The sequence below is a fragment of the Rhinolophus ferrumequinum genome, chromosome 25, assembly GCF_004115265.2.
Source record: "Rhinolophus ferrumequinum isolate MPI-CBG mRhiFer1 chromosome 25, mRhiFer1_v1.p, whole genome shotgun sequence".
In the NCBI taxonomy this organism is placed as follows: domain Eukaryota; kingdom Metazoa; phylum Chordata; class Mammalia; order Chiroptera; family Rhinolophidae; genus Rhinolophus; species Rhinolophus ferrumequinum.
This window is the reverse complement of record NC_046308.1, coordinates 8,000,840-8,019,929: the sequence shown is the minus strand read 5'-3', so window position 1 is coordinate 8,019,929 and position 19,090 is coordinate 8,000,840. Positions and strand designations below refer to the sequence as shown.

Genomic DNA, 19,090 nt, shown 5'->3' with positions numbered 1-19,090 from the left:
CGAACTGAGCCGAACGAGTTATTAAATGGTGAAAAAGAAAAATCAGTCAGACGCCTGGTCCCTCCTTCTGAGTTTGGCGGGTAACCTAGCAACGCAGGTACAGAGGTGGTAACTGTGAATACAGAAAGCTGGAGCACTTGGAGCAGGTGAGTGACCAGGTTGGGAAAGGCTGGGGATGAAGGGGAGATGTGGAATGGGGACCAGCTCACTGTCTTTGGCTCCCTGAGGAATCAATAGCCCCCACTGCGATCCCGTCCCCGCCCCAGGATCCTGCTCTCCAGACCCTGCCTCCCCCTCGACCTCCCCCTCGACCGCCTGCAAGGACCAGTGGACATCTTCGATGTACTCTACGCCTCCGCTTATCATCTTCATGGCCCCGCTTTCTCATCCATAAAACGTGGAGTCAAATGGAGTCACACCAGAGTTAACTAATTTCAAGTCAAATATAGGTGCTGGGGGTGAGAGGATAGTTTGTAAGTCCCCTTCCATTCCACCCAATGGCCATGGATTCCAGGGTGAGTATTCAATGAAAGGCATCTCACTTGAGTGAATGTTTAAATTAGGTCATTTTGATTATGCCAATTTTTGCCTTTTGTGCTAACTTTGAAACTTAACTCCCACCCCAGTCCTTAAAATGATGTCGTTTACAAATGTAAGACACAGGGTTTGCGTGAGGATTAAACGAGGTGAAGCAATGAAGAGCTTGGCATGGAACGGAGGAACATAGTAAGTGCTCAGTACATAGCAGCTTTTCCCCTAGAACACATGCATCCTTGACTCTGCCTGCTTAAAATAGCTCCAACAACAGAGTTATCTCTTTCCATATCTTGAATATTCATTTATTCAACAAGTATTTGCTGAGTAGTACTTACTACGAGATGCTGGGGTGGAGCAATCCGTACAACCAACGTCATTCCTCCCCTCCTGGAACTTGTCTCATGTGAGAGAGAGACATGAATCAAATATAACATACAGGTAAATTAAAAGTACATCTGCAGTGATTCCCTTCCAGAAGGATGGAGTAAGGAGGTCAACAAACCCTCTCCTCGAAAAGCAATGAGGGAAGGTTGTGATGGCTGAATTTTCTAATCGATCAAATCCGGGAGACTTTCTTATTTCCTGGTCCCCCTGTAAAGTGATCAAGAGGAAGTGGGATTCATAACTGGGATAACCCAGACAGGACAGGACAAACGGCCAAGGAGTGAAAATGGTGGGAAAGGCAAGAGTGAGAAGGGCTGAGTTCTGAGGTCACTGTTTATGCCTTGTCTGAATATAAAATGTTGTTAGCGGAAAGCAAGAATCTAGCCCACCATGCCTTTTCCCAGACTTCACCCTCCATCCAGAAAGCCCCAAACAGCCTTTTGACTGACAGGAGCTGTAACAAGGGCTGCAGAGTCTTCGTATCAGTCTCCTGGCTCCAGGCTCCGCGGGTTGCCCAGGACATCCCAGACAGAGCTCTGCCCTGGCTCGGGGTGAGGGTACTCTTGGGAACACACTCCAGGTCTACATGGGCAGATGAAAATGCTGGGGTTTTAACTTGGGGTTCTCATTTGGTTTGCAGTGAAAATTAAATTAAGGGGGGAGTCAATTGCTAGGTTTCCCCATGCGCTTTCCTTTTTCCCCCGGGAGAGAAGAGCTTGGGGGCAATGAGGCTGATGTACCACCTGATTCATGCCTGAACATATTATAATACTTCCCTTTGAAGAGGGCTTTTAACTCTCCAAAGGGATCTAGCAAATCATCCCTCCTCCACCCAGCTCCCTTTGATGTGGCTAGGACAGGTGTTTTATCCCCAAGTGCCACAGAGATAAGGGATTTGCCCACACTTATTCCCTGAGCCTCTGGCAGGGGCGAGTCATGCACCCAGGGCTCCTAACACCACCTTGTGAACCTGTTCTTGATCCTGTAACTGATGGTGGCTTTAGGTGGCACAGATGGCAGCTTGTCCCATAGAGCTGGACCAGACTTAGACAAGCCTTCCATTGAAGCTGGATGGAGCACTGGACTTGGGATGGGGAGTCCAGGAGTTTTCTAGCAGAGCAAGGCCATTGTGGTCTTGACCAGTGGTTCACAACCAGGGGCACCCTCCTACCCCGGAGGGGTATTTGGCAATATCTGGATACATTCTATCTTCAACTGATCAGCTACTCGTAGTAAAAGGATGATGCTATGGCCATCCAGTAGGTGAATAGGAACGCTGCTAAATCCTACAATGCACAGGACAGCCCTCACAACAAAGAATCATTTGACCCAAAATGTCAATAGTGTGGCAGTTGAGAAACCCTGTTCTAGACTGGCATTTTTATGCAAGGCAAATCACACACACACACACACACACACACACACACACACACACACACATATACACCTTTTCCCTGCAGGCCCTACTTGGTGGAATTGAAAGCAAAAGTGATTAAAAACCAAGATCGTTTGAAATACGGAGCATCAGCAAAAAGTATCTCTTTGACCTTAGCTCTCAAATAATAGCAGCGGGTTATATCCTACGACCAATGTAACAGCTTTGACATGCTTTCCAACACAGGTTGGTTTTTTAACCACAAACCAGACAAAGAAATACATTTTCCTTCTCCACGCAGCAGACACGTGTTTAATTACAAATGAATACTTACTACACGCAACGCACTTTAATGTTTTCTATTCGCTTTCATTTATTTTTAACTGGCAAATTGATTTCACTCACTAAGGACCACAACCCTTGGTTTCAACATAACCTGTCAGCCAGGAAAAGCCAGTGTCTTGCATTTTATAAGGTTATAATTTAAATATATTTTTAAGTAAGGGAAGTTTATGTGAGAAAAATTCTAAATCCATTACTACCATTGGATGTAACCAGAAATAAACTCTTCTAAAGCTACACTGTAACCAAAAGAGGAATTAAAAATCATGATGAACTTACTTGTAAGGAGGAAACTGGAAAATGCTGAGGAGTTTGGTGGATCTCTGTTCTCCTCCGTCACTAACAGAAAAACATGAATAATATAGAAACCAGAAAAATTAAAAACAGAAATAGTAAAAAGTGGTTCCACTTTGGCTCTTTACAAAGTCTCTCACGAAAACATACATGCAATTTTGAGGAAAAAAGAAGTATCCAGATATTAATATTAAATTGTATCATTTTTGAAGTCATAATAAAAGTAATAGAAGCTAAACATTATTGAGCCAGGACTTCATTATATACTCACACAGCAGGTCTACCAAGTGTGGATCCTCCTACTGTCCCTGTTTTGCCGACGAAGAAGCCACAGCTTAGAGAGGTTGATCGACTTGCCTAGAGGCACACAGCAAGGAAATGGTGATGCACTGCGATTGAACCCCAAATGTGTCTGACACCAGAACCCACAAACTTAACCACTGTTCAGTAAGCTCATGTTTTTCTTTTCTGTTTCAGAGATGAGGGCCCAGAAGGCCAAGTATATTTGCCCAGGGCTATAGCTGTGGCCAATTTGGGGCCAAGTTGTTCATTGTAACTAGCCGTTTAGAAATCTGTTCCCAGGAGGACGTTCCCTCCCATCCCTGGTCACTGTTCATTGTCTTCGGTCTTCAAAGCACAGGACAGCATTGCAGCCGTGGCCACAGAGCTATCACCACAGAAGGGATCCTGTCTGTTAACCCCTCCAGCGTTCACCGCTATAGCCCCGGCCTGGGAATCTTTTGCAAATTCAATGCAATCCACAAAATATGGGTTCTCAGAAAGGACAAGAGAGGATTGGGGAATAGTTCAAAAGTGGTGATAGAAGAAAAAAAAATGTACCTAAACTCTGAAAAAGAAAAAAACAATTTAGATTTAAATCTTTTATTTTAAAATTCTAAGTCCTGAGTACCAGGATGGGAAACCGCCCATAGGCCAAACCTTGGCCCGTAGTTCTCACTAGTAAAACATGACACTCTTTTTCTTTTTTTTTTAAAAGATTTTATTGGGGAAGGGGAACAGGACTTTATTGGGGAACAGTGTATACTTCCAGGACTTTTTTTTTCCAAGTCAAGTTGTTGTCCTTTCAATCTTAGTTGTGGAGGGCGCAGCTCAGCTCCAGGTCCAGTTGCCCTTGCTAGTTGCAGGGGCGCAGCCCATCATCCCTTGGAGGGAGTCGAACCGGCAACCTTATGGTTGAGAGGATGCCCTCCAACCAACTGAGCCATCCCGGAGCTCAGCAGCAGCTCAACTCAAGGTGCCGTGTTCAATCTTAGTTGCAGGGGGCGCAGCCCACCATCCCTTGCGGTACTTGAGGAATTGAACTGGCAACCTTGTGGTTGAGAGCCCACTGGCCCATGTGGGAATCGAATCGGCAGCCTTCGGAGTTAGGAGCACGGAGCTTCAACCGCCTGAGCCACCGGGCTGGCCCATGACACTCTTTTTCTGATTCTAACTCAGGACATAACCTATTTTGTGAAATAACATTATCCTATTGTGCCAACACCTCCCTGTGGGAAAATAGGCCTATTGGGAATTCTGGAATGGCTATCTCTTCATGTGCCAGGGTTGCTTGGGATAGCAGTCTTCATCGTGAATTTTTGGCCCCTTTCTAGCCCCTCTCTTTCCCCTCTCTAGACATGGAAGGCTCTGATAAAGCATATAGAGTTCTTCTAAAGAAAGCTAGTTGTGTGGTTTGCAGGCTGGTGGGATCTTCCTGAGGCTAAAAGGAAAATTCCTACTGCATCAAAGACACAACTTCTGCCTTATTAACTCAGTATGTAAGTGGTGGGATCGGAAATAAGCAATCCAGACTCTTTTACCCATTAGAGACTTCTATGAGTTCTAAGCACAACATCGGGATAAGGATGAAGCAGACAGCTTAGGTGCCGAGGGGCGTGGGGGTGGGTGGGAATTGAAACTCTCAGAACATGAAGAACTGTCAAAGTATATCACATAAGCTATGCAAATTTGTGAACTCCACAACATGGCTTTATTCAATCTGCAATCATACAGAAATTGTACATTTTTCACTAGGGTAGAAAAATAGAAACAAAGACCATGAGCTCCATCTCATGTGAAAACTTCTCTCTGCCATTTCTACCCCCAACCGTATTTCCTACCCCAAACCATTCTTCCTTAGCTTACTCACATCTAAGCTGAAAGCAGCCCTTTTTTTGTTCCAGTCATGGAACATATCAGGAATGGAGCTAGGAAAGCATGAAATCTCAGTCAGAGCTAAGTAAGAATCAATGAGAAAATGTTTAATTGTCTAGGAATACATGTGCTGTGAATTTCCAACAGAAGGCTGGTACTAAAGGAAGGCTGGTACTTGCTTTTGTTGGTTCAGTGATATCTGGTTTGAGAAGAGATGTACACATGGCACTGAAGTTATTTACATTGATTCCCATGATGAGAAGACTGTACTGAAGACCCTTTTCAGGTCTCTTAATTCCCATTGCATCAATGAGAAAGTCTCAGCTTGATGTTAATAAGTATTTTGTATATTAACCTTATATCCTACAGCTTTGCTATCATTGTTTATTGCCAGGAGTGAGTGTTTTTGTTGATTCTTTGGGATTTTCTACATAAACAATCATGTCACCTGCAAACAAAGATATTTTTATTTCTTCCTTCTCAATTTGTATACATTTTACTTCCTTTTCTTGTCTTATTGCATTAGCTAGGACTTCTAGTACAATGTTGAACAGGAGTGGTAAGAGGGGACATCCTTGCCTTGTCCCTGATCGTAAGGGAGAAACCTCTAGTTTGTCACAATTAAGTAGGATGTTAGCTATAATGATCACCCCTCTAAGTCTAGTATACATCTGACACCATACATAGTTATTACAATATTATCGACTGTATTCACTATGCTTGTAGATTTTCTTTATCAAGTTTAGGAAGTTCCACTCTGTTCTTAGTTTGCTGAGAGGTTGTTTTGTTTTGTTTTGTTTCATTATCATGATTGGGTATTGGATTCTGTCAAATGCTTTTTCTGCATCTATTGATATGATCATGTGATTTTTCTTCTTGTTGATGTGACATGTTACATTAATTGATTCTTGAATGTTGAACCAGCCTTGTGGACCTGCAATAATCCCTACTTGGTCATGGTATATAATTGTTTTTATGTATTATTGGATTCAATTTGTGAATATTTTGTTGAGGATTTTAGCATCTATGTTCATGAGATATGTTGGTCTGTCATTTCCCTTTCTTATGATGTCTGTATTTTGGTATTAGAGTAACGCTAATCTTATAGAATCAGGAAATATTCCTTTTGTTTTTGTTTTATGGAAGAGATTGTAGAGAACTGGTATAATTTCTTTCTGAAATATTTGGTAGAATTCATCGGTGAAATCATCTAGGCGTGGTGCTTTCTGTTTTGGAAGGTTATTAATTATTGATTTCTGAAATAGACATAGACTCATTTGGGTTATCTGTTTCTCCTTGTGTGAGTTTTGGTAGGTTGTGTCCTTCAAGGAATTGGTCCATTTCATCTAGGTTATCAAATTTGTGGCCATCAGCTTGTTCATAATATTCCTGTATTGTCATATTAACATGGGATCAGTGGTGATGGCCCCTCTTTTCTTTCTGATATTAATAATTTGCCTCTTCTCTCTTTTTGTTAGTATATCTTTAACATCTCCCTACCACTTGTTAATCTTGCTTTTTATCAACAGAGGTCTGGTCTCAGACTCATTTTTCCTGGGGAATAGTATCTAGCTGGAATGAAATATCAGGATGGAGACATTATTAGCTTCTACTTAAGGAAAATGAGATAGATTTTCCAGTTACAGTAGAGATAGAAAGTTTCCTTTTTAATGTAAAGTACTTAAGGATAAAAGTATACTTTAAAAAAAAATTAAGTTGATAATAGTACAATTTGGTCTATAGATTTGGCAACACTGAACTAGAACTAACTAACCTTGATGAAGCCCTCTTTCCATCAGTTCTGCTGCATACGATGTGGCGTCATTCTGCCCTATGATCCCTGTGTCACGACCAGATATGATGTATCTCTTGGTAATTAGTTGACAATAAATTCCAAAGTATGTGAGAGATGGACTCAAAAGTATAAAATCAATGAGAGATGATGCAAAGCCTACCCTAAGATAATTTAGTCGCTCTCACTCGCACTCTGATAAACCTTCTTAAGGAGAAAGGGATGGAGTGACAGCTCTATTGTGGCAAACTGTCTAACGCTGGGTATACGCATGGGAACATGACACCAGCAGGAGCATTGTGTGGTATAGAAAGTACTGTGTGTGTGTGTGTGTGTGTGTGTGTGTGTATTTACATATATAAAACAACAAATATGAATAGTCATATTTGTAGTTAAGCAAACTGAATGCTATAGGCACTGAATCTTAAATACATCTGTGCTCTAGGTCTCTGCTTGACAGGGCTCATTGAAACGGGACCAACAAAGAATCATTCTGCTATGTCCACCGTAGAAGTCAATCTTAAAATCGGGTGACTGGACAGAATAGTGGTTATGTGGTACAGGACGCTGGGCTTAAATCCCAGCGCTATTACTTACTAGTTGTAAACTAATAGAAACATCCAACCTCTCTCTGTCTCCGTTTTCTCATCTATAAAATAGAAGTAATAAAATCACCTACCTTATAACACTATTGTGAGGAAAAAAGGAGTTAGTTCATATAAAATTAGCACAGTGTTTGGCACATAGCAGGTTCTCAGGGGTTAGCTAATATTAAAATGGCATTCCTTAAAACGAGATCCCCCCACACACATACACACACTCCAGGTTTTAAAACACCCTCTGACTTCTCCCCGTACCAGTGTTGGATAGGTGGGGCAGTTGTAAGTGTTGGGTTTTTCTTCCCCATTTTATTCCCCAGGGAAAAAAATATAATTTATCTCAAACCTTTTTTTTTTTTTATCATGTTCTGATAGCGAAAGTAATAAAATATCCAACCAGCCCATTTGAATGAAGACGAGGTATAATTTGCATAATAAAGATATATTTCCATTTATAAAGTTCATAAGCAGAATTAATGACAAATAAAGGGAAGATCCAATTAAAGTTCCCCATCCATTAACACTCTTGCTTCACTCTCAGGGCAGGAATTTTCAAAGGAGAGGCTTAAGTTGGAAATGATTTAAATATTAAGGTTGGTGGTATTAAAAAGGACGTGAAATGATCATATTAGAATTCAAGGAAAAGAGATTCTCCAGTGATTTTTGTCATCAGACTCAGCTGCATTTCCCCCTAATCCTAGTTCCACCGGCTTTTTCTTGTTCACCCAAATGAGCTGTCAAGAACTGATGGGCGTCATCATAATCAAAGAAAACAAGTTTGCCCTTTAAAGCACGAGAGGTAATTTGGCTGAAAGCCAATTGGAAACATTTCGTATAATGTTGCATTTCCAGTCGCCATCTCTGAAGAATTCAGCCATTTTGGACTTATACCCGAGAGCTTTGGGGGACAATGGGGAGAAGTGCGTTCGTTAAACACTTTGGTCACATTTATCCTGTGGCCGTGGGGCAAAGATCCTTCATCCTCAGAGAGGTGGAGGAAGCGCCATGGCTGTCCCTAAAACGTTATCTTTCAGGAGGAGCCATAAAGGAACTCCAGAGATCAAATGGAGAGCAGGAAGTTCGCAGGAATGAAAGAGATGCAGGATAATACCGTTCTGGACTCAGTCCTCAGCTTCCAGAGGCTTCTGACTTGGGACCCATTCCACCTAGCCAAGGAACAAAGCACCCTTAGTCCCTGACCTGGCCGCCTTTCTTCCTTGTTTTTAGTCACTTTAGGTGATTCCCTCCCTTTCTCTCTGTTTACTCTCTGGTTTGGTGAAGTGAAGATATCATTCATGGCTTTAAATATCACTTCCTCTCCCTCGCATTTATGTCTCCATCCCCAAGGTCTCCCAGAAGCCCCCTCAGTCTTGTGTTGTCAGTTGCCTAGAATATTTTGTCAACTACGGTTCTTTGATTGCAAGCAACAGAAACTGACCCTGGCGAAACAAAAGGGTGACGGCAAAGCTGATGAACCTCAGGTTCTGGGAATCTTGGTAGCAGGCTCTTCAGGAACCCGCCACTGGCATGAATCGGCTTCCACCATTTCCCCATCCGTGGGTCATTCTTCAGAATTCCCAGGGGGAAGGAAGCAGGGCTCTTTGACTGGCAGTCCCCCCAAGACTGCACGCAGTGGGAGAGTGGATGAGTTCCTCAAAGGAGAACTGGGTGCTGTCACCTGACAAAGAGGAAATGGATCACGGGAAGGCCAACACATCGTTATCCGCGGTCTACTCCAGGTATGACAGCTAGAACTCAACGAATTTAAAACTGAGCTCTTTGTCTTCCCTTCCAAACTCCCTCTCCCGACTTCCCTATTGTCTCAAGGGCCCCACCATTCTCTCCGAGTCACCTAAACTCAAAACTGTCTTTCACTCATCAAGTCCCATCGATTCCTCCTCCTTTCCATTTCCCTGGCTTGAACCATGTCTATAGCCACTCCTAGCTGAAAAGGAGGCTGAAAAGGTGAACGCTAAGTATTTCCAGCCTCTACAAGCAGAGGCAAGCAAGAGGGAAGGAGTTTGGGATGGGGGATGGTGCCTGCCACAAAGGGCCGTGGCCTTATGAGAACCTATAATGAGAACTGGACCCAGCCTGGAAGCCCAGGAAAGGCTTCACTGAAGAAACACTTGAACTGAGATCTGGGCATAATGAATATATTTGACAAGGAGGACGGAGAAGAGTGTTTCAAGGAAAAGAAACAGCACGTGCAAAAGGCCCTTGGGTGGAAGGTGTATAATATCTCAACCTACCTACCCACCCTTTCCCTAGAAATCATCCATACAACAGATCTTGCTCAAAAACCTGATTTTATCCTGTTACACTTTTCCTGAAATCAAAGTGGATCCCAATTTCCTGCAAGACAAAGTCCCCACTCTGGTGTTGGAGGCTGGTCATAATCCCGACCTACTCTGTGACTACAACTTTCTCCCCTTTCTCCTATGGTTGCTGAACCCTCGTGTGTGCCTGTGTCATGTCCCAAAGTAGGTTATAAACCCTGGGAGGACAGGAACCATACCTTGCATCTCTTTTATATCCCCAGGCGCTCAATAAATACCAGAATAGACGGCTACAGGGATGATCTTTATTGCAGGGAGCAGGAGCAGATGTAAGCACACCCGTTAAGAAGCTCTTTCATCATCTGAGAGATTATAAGGCCCTTAGTGGCAGAGAGGCTGCTGAGAAAGAAATGGACTAGGAGCTGTGCAGGGGAGAACATTGATAGACAGGGTGGCAGATTGGATGTGGGGGGTAAGGAAGAGAGAGGGGTGGCACTCGGGTTTCTGACGAGCCACGAGGATGGCAGAATTGCTGATCATCAAGGCAGGGATAAAGAGGGAGCAGGGTGAGGGCTGAGCACATGGTGGGGTCCATCTCAGTATGTTGGGAGCCCAGCCGATCCCGCGCGGCAGGCATTTGGTAGATATATCTGGACCTCCAGCAGGAGCCCAGAGACTCAAACTGGGAAATCACTGAAGTCCTAGACTTGGGATTTCCATTCCCCTGGGCTAATAATATTAGTTATTATTTATTGAGCACTTAGAATGTCTGGGCCCCGTGCCAGAAACTTCCCATCGAATCTGAAGATCGCTGTCTTATGGCTGATGAAGCTCAAGTTTAGGAGGAATTAGATATCCAGCCCAAGGTCTCCAAAGCAAGGATCTGAATCCAAGTGGGGCTGCTGCAAAGCTAGTTCTCTTAGCCATCGTGCCATGTAGGCGATGCAAATTGTTGATTTCTGATTGCCGCCATAGAGTCTTCGGAAGCAGTCTTTTAAATAAGCTTTTCATTGTGTAATAATTGTAGATTTGCAGAAAAGTTGCAAAGATAATACAGAATTCCCGTCCACCCTGCCTTCGGCTCCCGCTGATGTTAACATCTTACATCAGCTTGCTATGTTTCTCAGACTAAGAAATCCACATTGGCACAATGCTATTAGTTGAACTATCGACTCGATTTGGACTTCACCAGTTTTCCTACTTATGTCCTTTTTTTCCGTTCCAGGATATAACTTTGCATTTAGCGAAACAGTTTTGTGTGTGTGTGTTTTTTTTTTATTGTAGTTCCAAGGCATCATTCACCACACCCCGATTTTTAAAATTCACACTTAAGCACCAGTGCCAGGATGCTGGGTTGGTCCTGTTTGCTCTCGGCTCCACTGTTTGCTTCGTGTCTCAGTCTGCTGGCCCCAGCAGGCTGCATTGTCCAGGCTCCTTTGTCAGTTGGTTTCTCACTGGGTTTGGCCAATGGGAGGCACTGGTGTTAGACTGGAGGGCGGGAGAAAGGGAGAAGCCAGAGTAGTATTTCTCCCCTCTTTGCTTTGGGCTGCGTTTCCAGCACTGGCCAGAGCTCCTCTGCGGCTCTAGCTCCTCCAGGACAGGAAGTGGCTGTGCTTCCAGCTTCCCCTGGGTGACCCTGATCCCCAAGCTTCCTACCTCCTCCTTCTGTGGTGACTTCCTGCCATTAACAATTACTGGGGGGTGGGGGGGGCTTCACCTTGCCCTGGTCGGCCTCTCAACTCTTCCATCACTGCGTCACCGGTTTTCTGTGTTTGAATACTTAGAATGATGTCAGCATTCCTGGTTGGTCCCCGCCTGGCACATGTGCTCGAGACCCAGATCCACCCTTGGTCCTACCCGTGTGGCTCTGACACTATCACAAAGCTCAAAACTGCTTCCAGTGAGAGGGTCTGTGTAAAAGCTGCAGAGCACCTGAACTGAACTTTCAATGGCAAGTTTACGGCCGCTGTGGCCACACCACGCATCCCGATGTCTGCACAGCTCTACTAACTGCTTACTCCTTTTGCAGGGTGTGAAGGATAATAAAAGCAGGAGACCCACCCAGGCTACCAAAGTCTCAGTCTCCCAGGACATACAAAGACAAAGAAGGCTGCTCACCAAATGGCGTTAGACAGCCTCACCTTGGTCCCTCTGTACAAAGGCTCCAATAGCAACAGAATAAGGCTGATGGCAGAGACATCCAAAAAGTCAGCCTCCCTGCTAAAATCCTTGGTCCCCTCGAAGAGCAAACTCACCACCATTGAGACCAAGAGGATCATGTCCGTACTAGACGAGACCATCCACAAGGTGAAGTTGGTGAGCCTGCTGTCGTCTGCAGCATCCAATAACGAGGGTCTGGAGGGGATGCTGGGAGAGGACATCACGAAAGCAGTGAGAGAAAACGAGGACCTCTGCCAGCTCCTCCTGGACAAAGCCAATTACCTGCAGGAGGAAGAAATGCGGTTGCACGAGGAAGAAGAGTTCGAGGACGAAGGCTGGTTCAGAGACCGCCTCCTCTCCATACAGCAGCAGAAGTCCCACCTCCTGCCACTTAAGCAGCAGATTAAAGAATCCACCAAGAACACCCTAAGACTCTTGCTCAATAACCCGCAGGCTGCCAGGTTCTTGCAGATGCAGTTGCTGGACAGAAGTGCAGAAGCCCAGAGTTTTATTGATAGCCTGACAGAACTCCGGGGTTTCCTGTTTGAGAAGCTCCTCACTAGTCCTATGGAAGCCAGAGACAAGGCTCAATTCATACAGGATGTCACTAGACAGAACAAGAGGAACCAAGAAGTCATCAATGACCTTGAAAGTGAATTGGCGGAGAGCTTGAAGAACAGGGATGCAGAGGTATCGCTTCACAGTATGGGTCAAGTTAAGGGAGGGGCCCAAATCTTTCGGTAGTTGGGTTTTTCCTCTGTGATTTAAATAGCTGTTTTCTTTTCTTCCACAAATATGGTTTTGAGTACTTACTAGGTGTCAGGTCTTTCGAATGAGCCCTGGTCCCAGCCTCATGGAGTTCACGGCAGGGAAGGTAGGTCTTAAAGAGCTGATTTAATTACAGTTCTAAGAAGTACAATGAAGGGTAAGTATAACACTGCTGTCAGGCAGTGTTACAGAAGAACTGAACTTAACACCAAAAGCCAAGACATAAAGAATGAGAGGGAGTGAGCCAGGCAGGTGAGGGAGGGAAGAACCTTCCAGGCCAGGGGTAGGCAAACTCTTTCCACAGAGGGCTGGATAGTAAAAACCTTAGGCTTTGCTAGCCAGGCAATCTCCGTTGCAACTGCTAAACTTATCCCTGCCATTATAGTGTGAAAGCAGCCAGAAACAATCCATAAGTGAATGGTCTATGTTCCAATAAAACTTTATTTACCAATGCAGGCCGCTGGCCAGATTTAGCCTGTGGCCCTTTGTTTGCAGACCCCTGTCCCAGGTGGAGGGCAGTGTGTATACCTAGGTCCTGAGAAGATAATTGGCCTGGCTGGTTCAGACACCCAAAGACTGCCAGCAAGCCAGAAAGAAGGGGGCAAAGTTGGGCCTGGAGAGAGGTGCAGGAGGACAGATCGCACAGGGTTTGAGGCCTAATCAAGGAATGTGGTCTTTGTTCCTAAGGCAAGGGGCAAGTGGGACGGGTGGAAGCTCTAGAACAATTACTAAGGAGAGAAACGATCCCAATCTATAAATAACCATTTGGGACACATACATGTATTATGCTTTACGTATAAAGCCTTACTAAGTCCCGAGGTGGTGTATAAGTATAGGTTTGGCTGTTAAAACACAGATACCCAAAACAATAGGGGCTTAGTCAAGATGGAAATGTATTTCTCTCTAATGGAAAAGCGGGAGCTGGCATAGAAGCTCTGCCTCATAAAGTTATCAGGGGTCCAGGCTCCTTCCACCTGGCTTCTCTGCTGTCCCCCACGTGACTTCTAACTGTGGACCTAGAAGGCTGCTCCAGCTTTCCCCCATCATGTCACCGCTGGTCCGGCCATCACGAAGGAGGAAAGGGGAACAGGGGGCTTGGTCCTACCCTTTAAGGACACAACCTAGAAGTAGCAGACAGTCCAGTTCTTAGCCACACCCAGTGGCAAGGGATGCTGGGAAAGGAGATCTGTAGCTGGGGCCACGTTCCCAGCAGAACATTCGGCCTCGTGGCTTTCCCAGGGAGGACGGATCTTGGGGGACAGCCAGCCAGCACTGCCACAGGCACTTCCATTTTCATCCCGGTGACAGATGAGAGATCAAGGCCTTATGAAGCTATTTGCACCCACGCCCCGTTCACTAGCCCAGGCAGCCCCCTCTTCCTTATGTTCTCACTGCTTTTGTCCTTTAAGGCATTTATTAGAGTTTGTTGATAAATATTTGCATTGATGATTAGCTGATGATTTGATTTGGGTCTGACTCCCCCACAAGAGGACAGGCACCTCGTCTCTTTTGGCCCTCCACTGTGTCCCCAGTAGCCAGGCACAAGCTAAAGGGGGGTATAGTAACCTTTTGCTGTGTGGAGAGGTGACCGGCTCCTGTGTGCTCAATCAGAGGAGGCAACTCATAGGTTGGCAGGGTGCCACCTAGGGACAGGGAGAGGCCCCCAAATGGCTTTGCTGGCCCCATTTGGGTAATAGAACCAGTTTGGGGCTTCTAAGTCAAATTCCATTTTTGCTAGGTCAGCAAATTTCATCATGTCACTGGATCTCAGTGAGGGGGTGACACCGGTCAAGCATGTTATGGAGTCCACAAGGAAAGCTTGGATTGCTAATAACACTCACCGCTCTAAAAGCCAACACCTAGGGCATGAAGCCTTGTCCAACGGATAGGCTTGCCCCGACGGCGCCCGTTCCCTCCCTGCTCCCTATGTGTGGGGTGTGAGCTCAGACCCCCTGCAGCCCTGCTGCCAGCTGACCCCAGCTCATGGGCCAGCCAAGCACTGGTGGGTTCAGAGGGAGACTCTAGTGTTTGTGGTCAGCCTTTCAAGCTTATTTACAAGACAGCCTCTTTCTCCTCCCCCATTCCTATTTTAGAACCGACAGGGCAGGGCACAGGCCAGGCCCTTCGGGAGAGCGGGTGGCAGTGCTGCAGTATGTGTTTATCTCACACCTTCACGCATAACACTCTGTCTCTGCCGACTGGGCCGTCCCCTGCTGTGCCCTGGGCAGGAGCATCGGGGCTGTTCCAGACCTCCAGACCTCTCCCGGGGCCTGGCTCATCACCCCGTGCCCTTCCCTCATGCCAGGAAGTAGACGGGGGTTGGCCAAGAAGCTGGGCTCTGGAAGAGACGGAGGTGATCCGTGTGCCCTGCCCTAAGGAGCGTGCAGTCGGGGGCGGCTCCTCCTGTGATTATCGGTGGTCGCACAGGTGTTAAGGGAGCCCCTCCTCTTCCTGGCCCAGGTGCAGAAAGAGAACTTTGTGATCCAAGAACTGAAAAATCACCTGCACCAGGTGCTCAGGTTCTCAGAGAACAGCCTCCTTCGCACTAAGCATGAGGCCGAGAAGCAGCAGAAGGCGGACGTCCGGGCCTCGCAGGCCAGGGTGGCCAAGATCCGGCAGGAGATCCAGCAGCTGCGGTCACAGTTCCACAACCTGCTCATGGAGAACCGGGAGGCAGAGCAGGCGCTGAGGAAGGTGACCTGGGAAACGGGGAGGAAGGGATGATGGAGCCACTGGGGCAGGGGACTGGGTAAAGAAAGGTCCAGCGTGTAGAGCAGGGCAGGGCTGCCCCAGACACCCAGGGAGCAAAGGAAGCCCGGGATTGAGCCAACGTCCCTTGGGACTGGGGGCAGAGACACCAGGTCCCATCCTGCCGCACACCTGCTTGGTGACCTTGGGCAAGTTCCCTAACTCTTCTGAGGCCCACAGAGATAAAACCCATTTGTCAACTGCTGTACAAAGGAAAGGAAGAGGCACACAAACCTCAGGCCAATTGACTCCCTCGGAGCCTCGGTTTCCACATCTTTAAAATGAAACCGATCAAGTCAGTCTTAACGGGTCATTATAAGAATTCAATGAGATGATAGAGCTGGTGCTCAATAATGATCATGTCTTCATTTGTCTTCTCCATCATCTCAGTCAAGTCCCAGGCCCCGTGTGCACCCAGCTTGCTTCCAAATCCCTTTCTTCACGAAGGGCACCTTTTCTAATATTTGTTCCCAATTTCATTTTAGTGTCACAACTCTTTTGAGCATCTGATGGAAGCCATGGACATAAATGCACCTAAACACACTGGTGGACAATTCTTGGGGGTCACAGGCCCCCCCAAAGCCAGCCCATGCATGGTGCCCAAGTTAAGAACTCTTGCTCTGTAGAATTAGGAAGCTGGGGTTTTTCTTTTTTTCTTTTTAAATTAAGGTGAAATTCATATAACATGTAATTAACCATTTGAAAGTGAACAATTCAGTGACATTTAGTACATTCACAGTGTTGTACAACCACCACCCCTGTCTAGTTCCAAACAATTTTTATCTCCTCAAAATAAAACCCCACACCCATGAAGCAGTTTCGCCCCCCCACTCCCCAACTTCTGGCCCCTGACAACCATTAATTTCCTTTCCGTCTATGGATTTGCTTATTCTGCACACTTCGTAGAATTGGAATCCTAGAATACCTTTGGTAGGTGGCCTCTTTCACTTACCATCACGCTTCCAGCGTCATTCACATAGCATTTATTGGTACTTCATTCCTTTTTATGGCTGAATCACATTCCATTGTATCTATAGGAACTGATCTTTTAAAAACAAGATGAGATCGCATCACTCCCCTGCATTTGAATCCATCCAGTGGCTTCCTTTACACTAGAATCCATACTCCTTCCCCCGCTGCCATTCCCTCTGTGACACAGCTTCTCACTCTGCCCTCACTGGGAACATGCTTCTCCTCAGCCACTCCATGTCAGCCACACTAGCTCGACTTCTGTTCTTTAAACACTGCAAGCTTTTTCCCACCCCAGGACCTTTGCACCTGCTGCTCCCTCTGCTTAGAATGTTCTGGAGCCAGCCTCCTGGCTTCAAATCTAGGTTCTCCTACCCATCAGCTCTGTGACCCTGGGCAAGTGAGTTAGCACATCTGATTCTCCACTTCCCCAACTATGAAATGGAGGAGAAATCTAACTTGTGTGGATTCACAGGCGAGGCGTGTACAGCACCCACCCCAGGGCTGGCTGATGTGGAGAGTGCTCAGGGCTATTTATTGTTAGCACGAGTCCTCCGAACACTGACTAATTGGATTTTTTCAGAAGAAATATAAAGTGGAGACGGAAATCGAGAACTGGATCCAGAAATACGACATAGAGATGAGTGAAAAGCAGGTATTTGTCACTGCCTATGTCTCTCTCAAGTATATTTCCCAAGATCCTCTAGGAATGAGGGGATAGGAGGAGAAGCCCCAAAGTGGTCCATGGTCTGTGCCAAGCTCTGGGCCTCCCCAGGGAGGCCTTGGAACGTGGGCCTGCAGCAGGCCCCTTTCCTACCCCTTTCTTAGGCTCAAGGGTTTGTCTAACCTGGATCAGTGAGGAGGAAGGTGGGAAAGGAAGGAGCCAGAAGCTGTGAGTCAGTAAGATGTGCTTGACGCCAGACCCAATGATCCTGGCTCCATCTAGTGTCCACATCCCAAACTCTCTGTTCCCTCCTTCAGCTCCTGCCAGCACCAGCCCTAGTCCCCTCCCCACCTCCCAAACCGGGGCTCACCCCCTGGAGTCAGGCATGAGCTTGCCTCCACCACTTCTCTCAGTCCCTCAGAAAGTGTCTGCTGAGTGCCTGACATGTGCCAGGTGCTGGGGGCAGCAGAGGCAGTAATCCCGGTGCTGGGACCATGGGTTCAGTGAGGCGCCATTGTCGCAAACGCTGGGACCCAGCATAGGATATGGCCCGGGGGAAGTGCTCAGGGAATGGAAGCCTGCAAAACGGGTCCCCTCAAGCCTTCTACCCAGCTCTGTGATAACACTGGTGGCCATGGCCCTGGCTTCAGACCAGGGAGGTCCGGTGAGCCCTGGAGGGGACATCGGCCTCTGAGTGTTCCAAAGTGAGGTGTGTCGTTCAGAGAAAGGCAAGTCAGGGTCTGGCTCTGTCTGATCATGAGAGTTCTAAGGAAGGGACGCTTTGGAGCCTGTGCTGTGGTTTCTCTAGTCCCAAAGAGAGGGGTAGATTCCTGGTCAACTCTGTCTTCTGAAAGTCCTTTGCTTCTGGTAGATGCCTGGTAAACATTAGCGGAAGGGAGGGCACGAGGGAGGGATTAGGTGTGAATTACAGCAGGAGAGGCTGCGGTTAGACATAAGGAAGAACTGTGGAACTCAAGTCACCAGAGAACATTTGGCTCTGGGTATCTTTGTGAAACGGACAGCTTCAGTGGCAGTAGCTTGTGTTTTTTTTATGTCCCCACTGTGTGCCTGGCACCACATCCAGTAATGACATCCATCATTTAATCCTAGAAACAGCTCCCACCCACCGCGCCCCCAGGTTTGGAACTGTCCCCATGTTTCAGAGGAAAAATGAAGGCTTGAAGGGCGAAGCCTCTCAGGTGCGGCTGAGCTGCGCTTTACTCAGTCTGGCCAACCCACAAGCCGTGTTCTTTCCTCGTTCCTGAAATTCTTTCAGTCGGGTCCCACCTCGAGCTAGGTTGGACCTCATCACCTCTTCCATCCTCATTCGGACCTCGGAGGCAGCAGGGCTGAGCGTGGGTGGCACTGCTGGGGCGGAAGCCCCTTTGGGAAGGGTGCGGGTGCGTGCAGAGGAGGGCGGCAGGCGGGCCAGTGCCTGGTGACCCCTACCCCACCCGTCCCCAGGACGAGTACGAGGAGCTGGACATCATCCACAAGGAGGAGAAGGCCCAGTTGGAGCAGCTGAAGGACAGGCACAAAGCACTGTTGGAGGAGTTCTCCCAGATCCGGGCCGAGCAGGAGATCAACTCCAAGAAGAACCTGGAGGCCGAGCAGGAGATGGTGCGCATGGTGCGGGCGGCCACCCTCATCCAGGCCGTGTGGAAGGGCTACCTGGTCCGCTCCGTGCTCAGGTCCAAGAAGAGGAAGCGGGGCAAGGGCAAAGCGAAGGACAAGAAGGGGAAGGCCAAGGGCAAGAGATGAGGCCCCTCCCCCTAGGCAGCTCTGAGCCCTGTACCGTTTGCGCCCCTCACCTCTTGGAGAGCAGGCCAGGAAGCCACTGGAACAGGGAGCCCCGCGATGCTGGCTTTAATGCTTTTTCAAAATGAAACACTGTTTTAAAGCACATCCTACAAGTAAACCTCGTTTTACCCAGGGCCGTTGGCTGTGTGCATGTTTGAGCTTGCTGATGCCGTTACCATGAGAGCACGTAGGCCGGGGCGTCAGCACGCAACCATTCCTTCCTTT

At 47.1% G+C, this 19,090-nt stretch overlaps 1 protein-coding gene across 1 annotated transcript; it reads left to right on the top strand.

Moving 5' to 3' along the window:
- The first annotated feature begins 35 nt into the window (after positions 1 to 35).
- IQCD (IQ motif containing D) lies at positions 36 to 19,072 on the top strand. Its single transcript, XM_033097230.1, has 5 exons — positions 36 to 146; positions 11,786 to 12,606; positions 15,145 to 15,378; positions 16,985 to 17,056; positions 18,530 to 19,072. Exons 2-5 carry the CDS (start codon positions 11,878 to 11,880, stop codon positions 18,824 to 18,826), a joined length of 1,332 nt encoding a protein of 443 aa, XP_032953121.1. The 5' UTR covers positions 36 to 146; positions 11,786 to 11,877; the 3' UTR covers positions 18,827 to 19,072.
- The last annotated feature ends 18 nt before the right edge of the window (positions 19,073 to 19,090 follow it).

Excerpts from the sequence above, each read along its gene's own strand:
- IQCD (XM_033097230.1), top strand. The coding sequence starts at position 11,878 with ATGGCGTTAGACAGCCTCACCTTGGTCCCTCTGTACAAAGGCTCCAAT. Across the intron at positions 12,607-15,144 it reads TGAAGAACAGGGATGCAGAG|GTGCAGAAAGAGAACTTTGT; the intron begins GTATCGCTTCAC and ends TTCCTGGCCCAG. Across the intron at positions 15,379-16,984 it reads CAGAGCAGGCGCTGAGGAAG|AAGAAATATAAAGTGGAGAC; the intron begins GTGACCTGGGAA and ends GGATTTTTTCAG.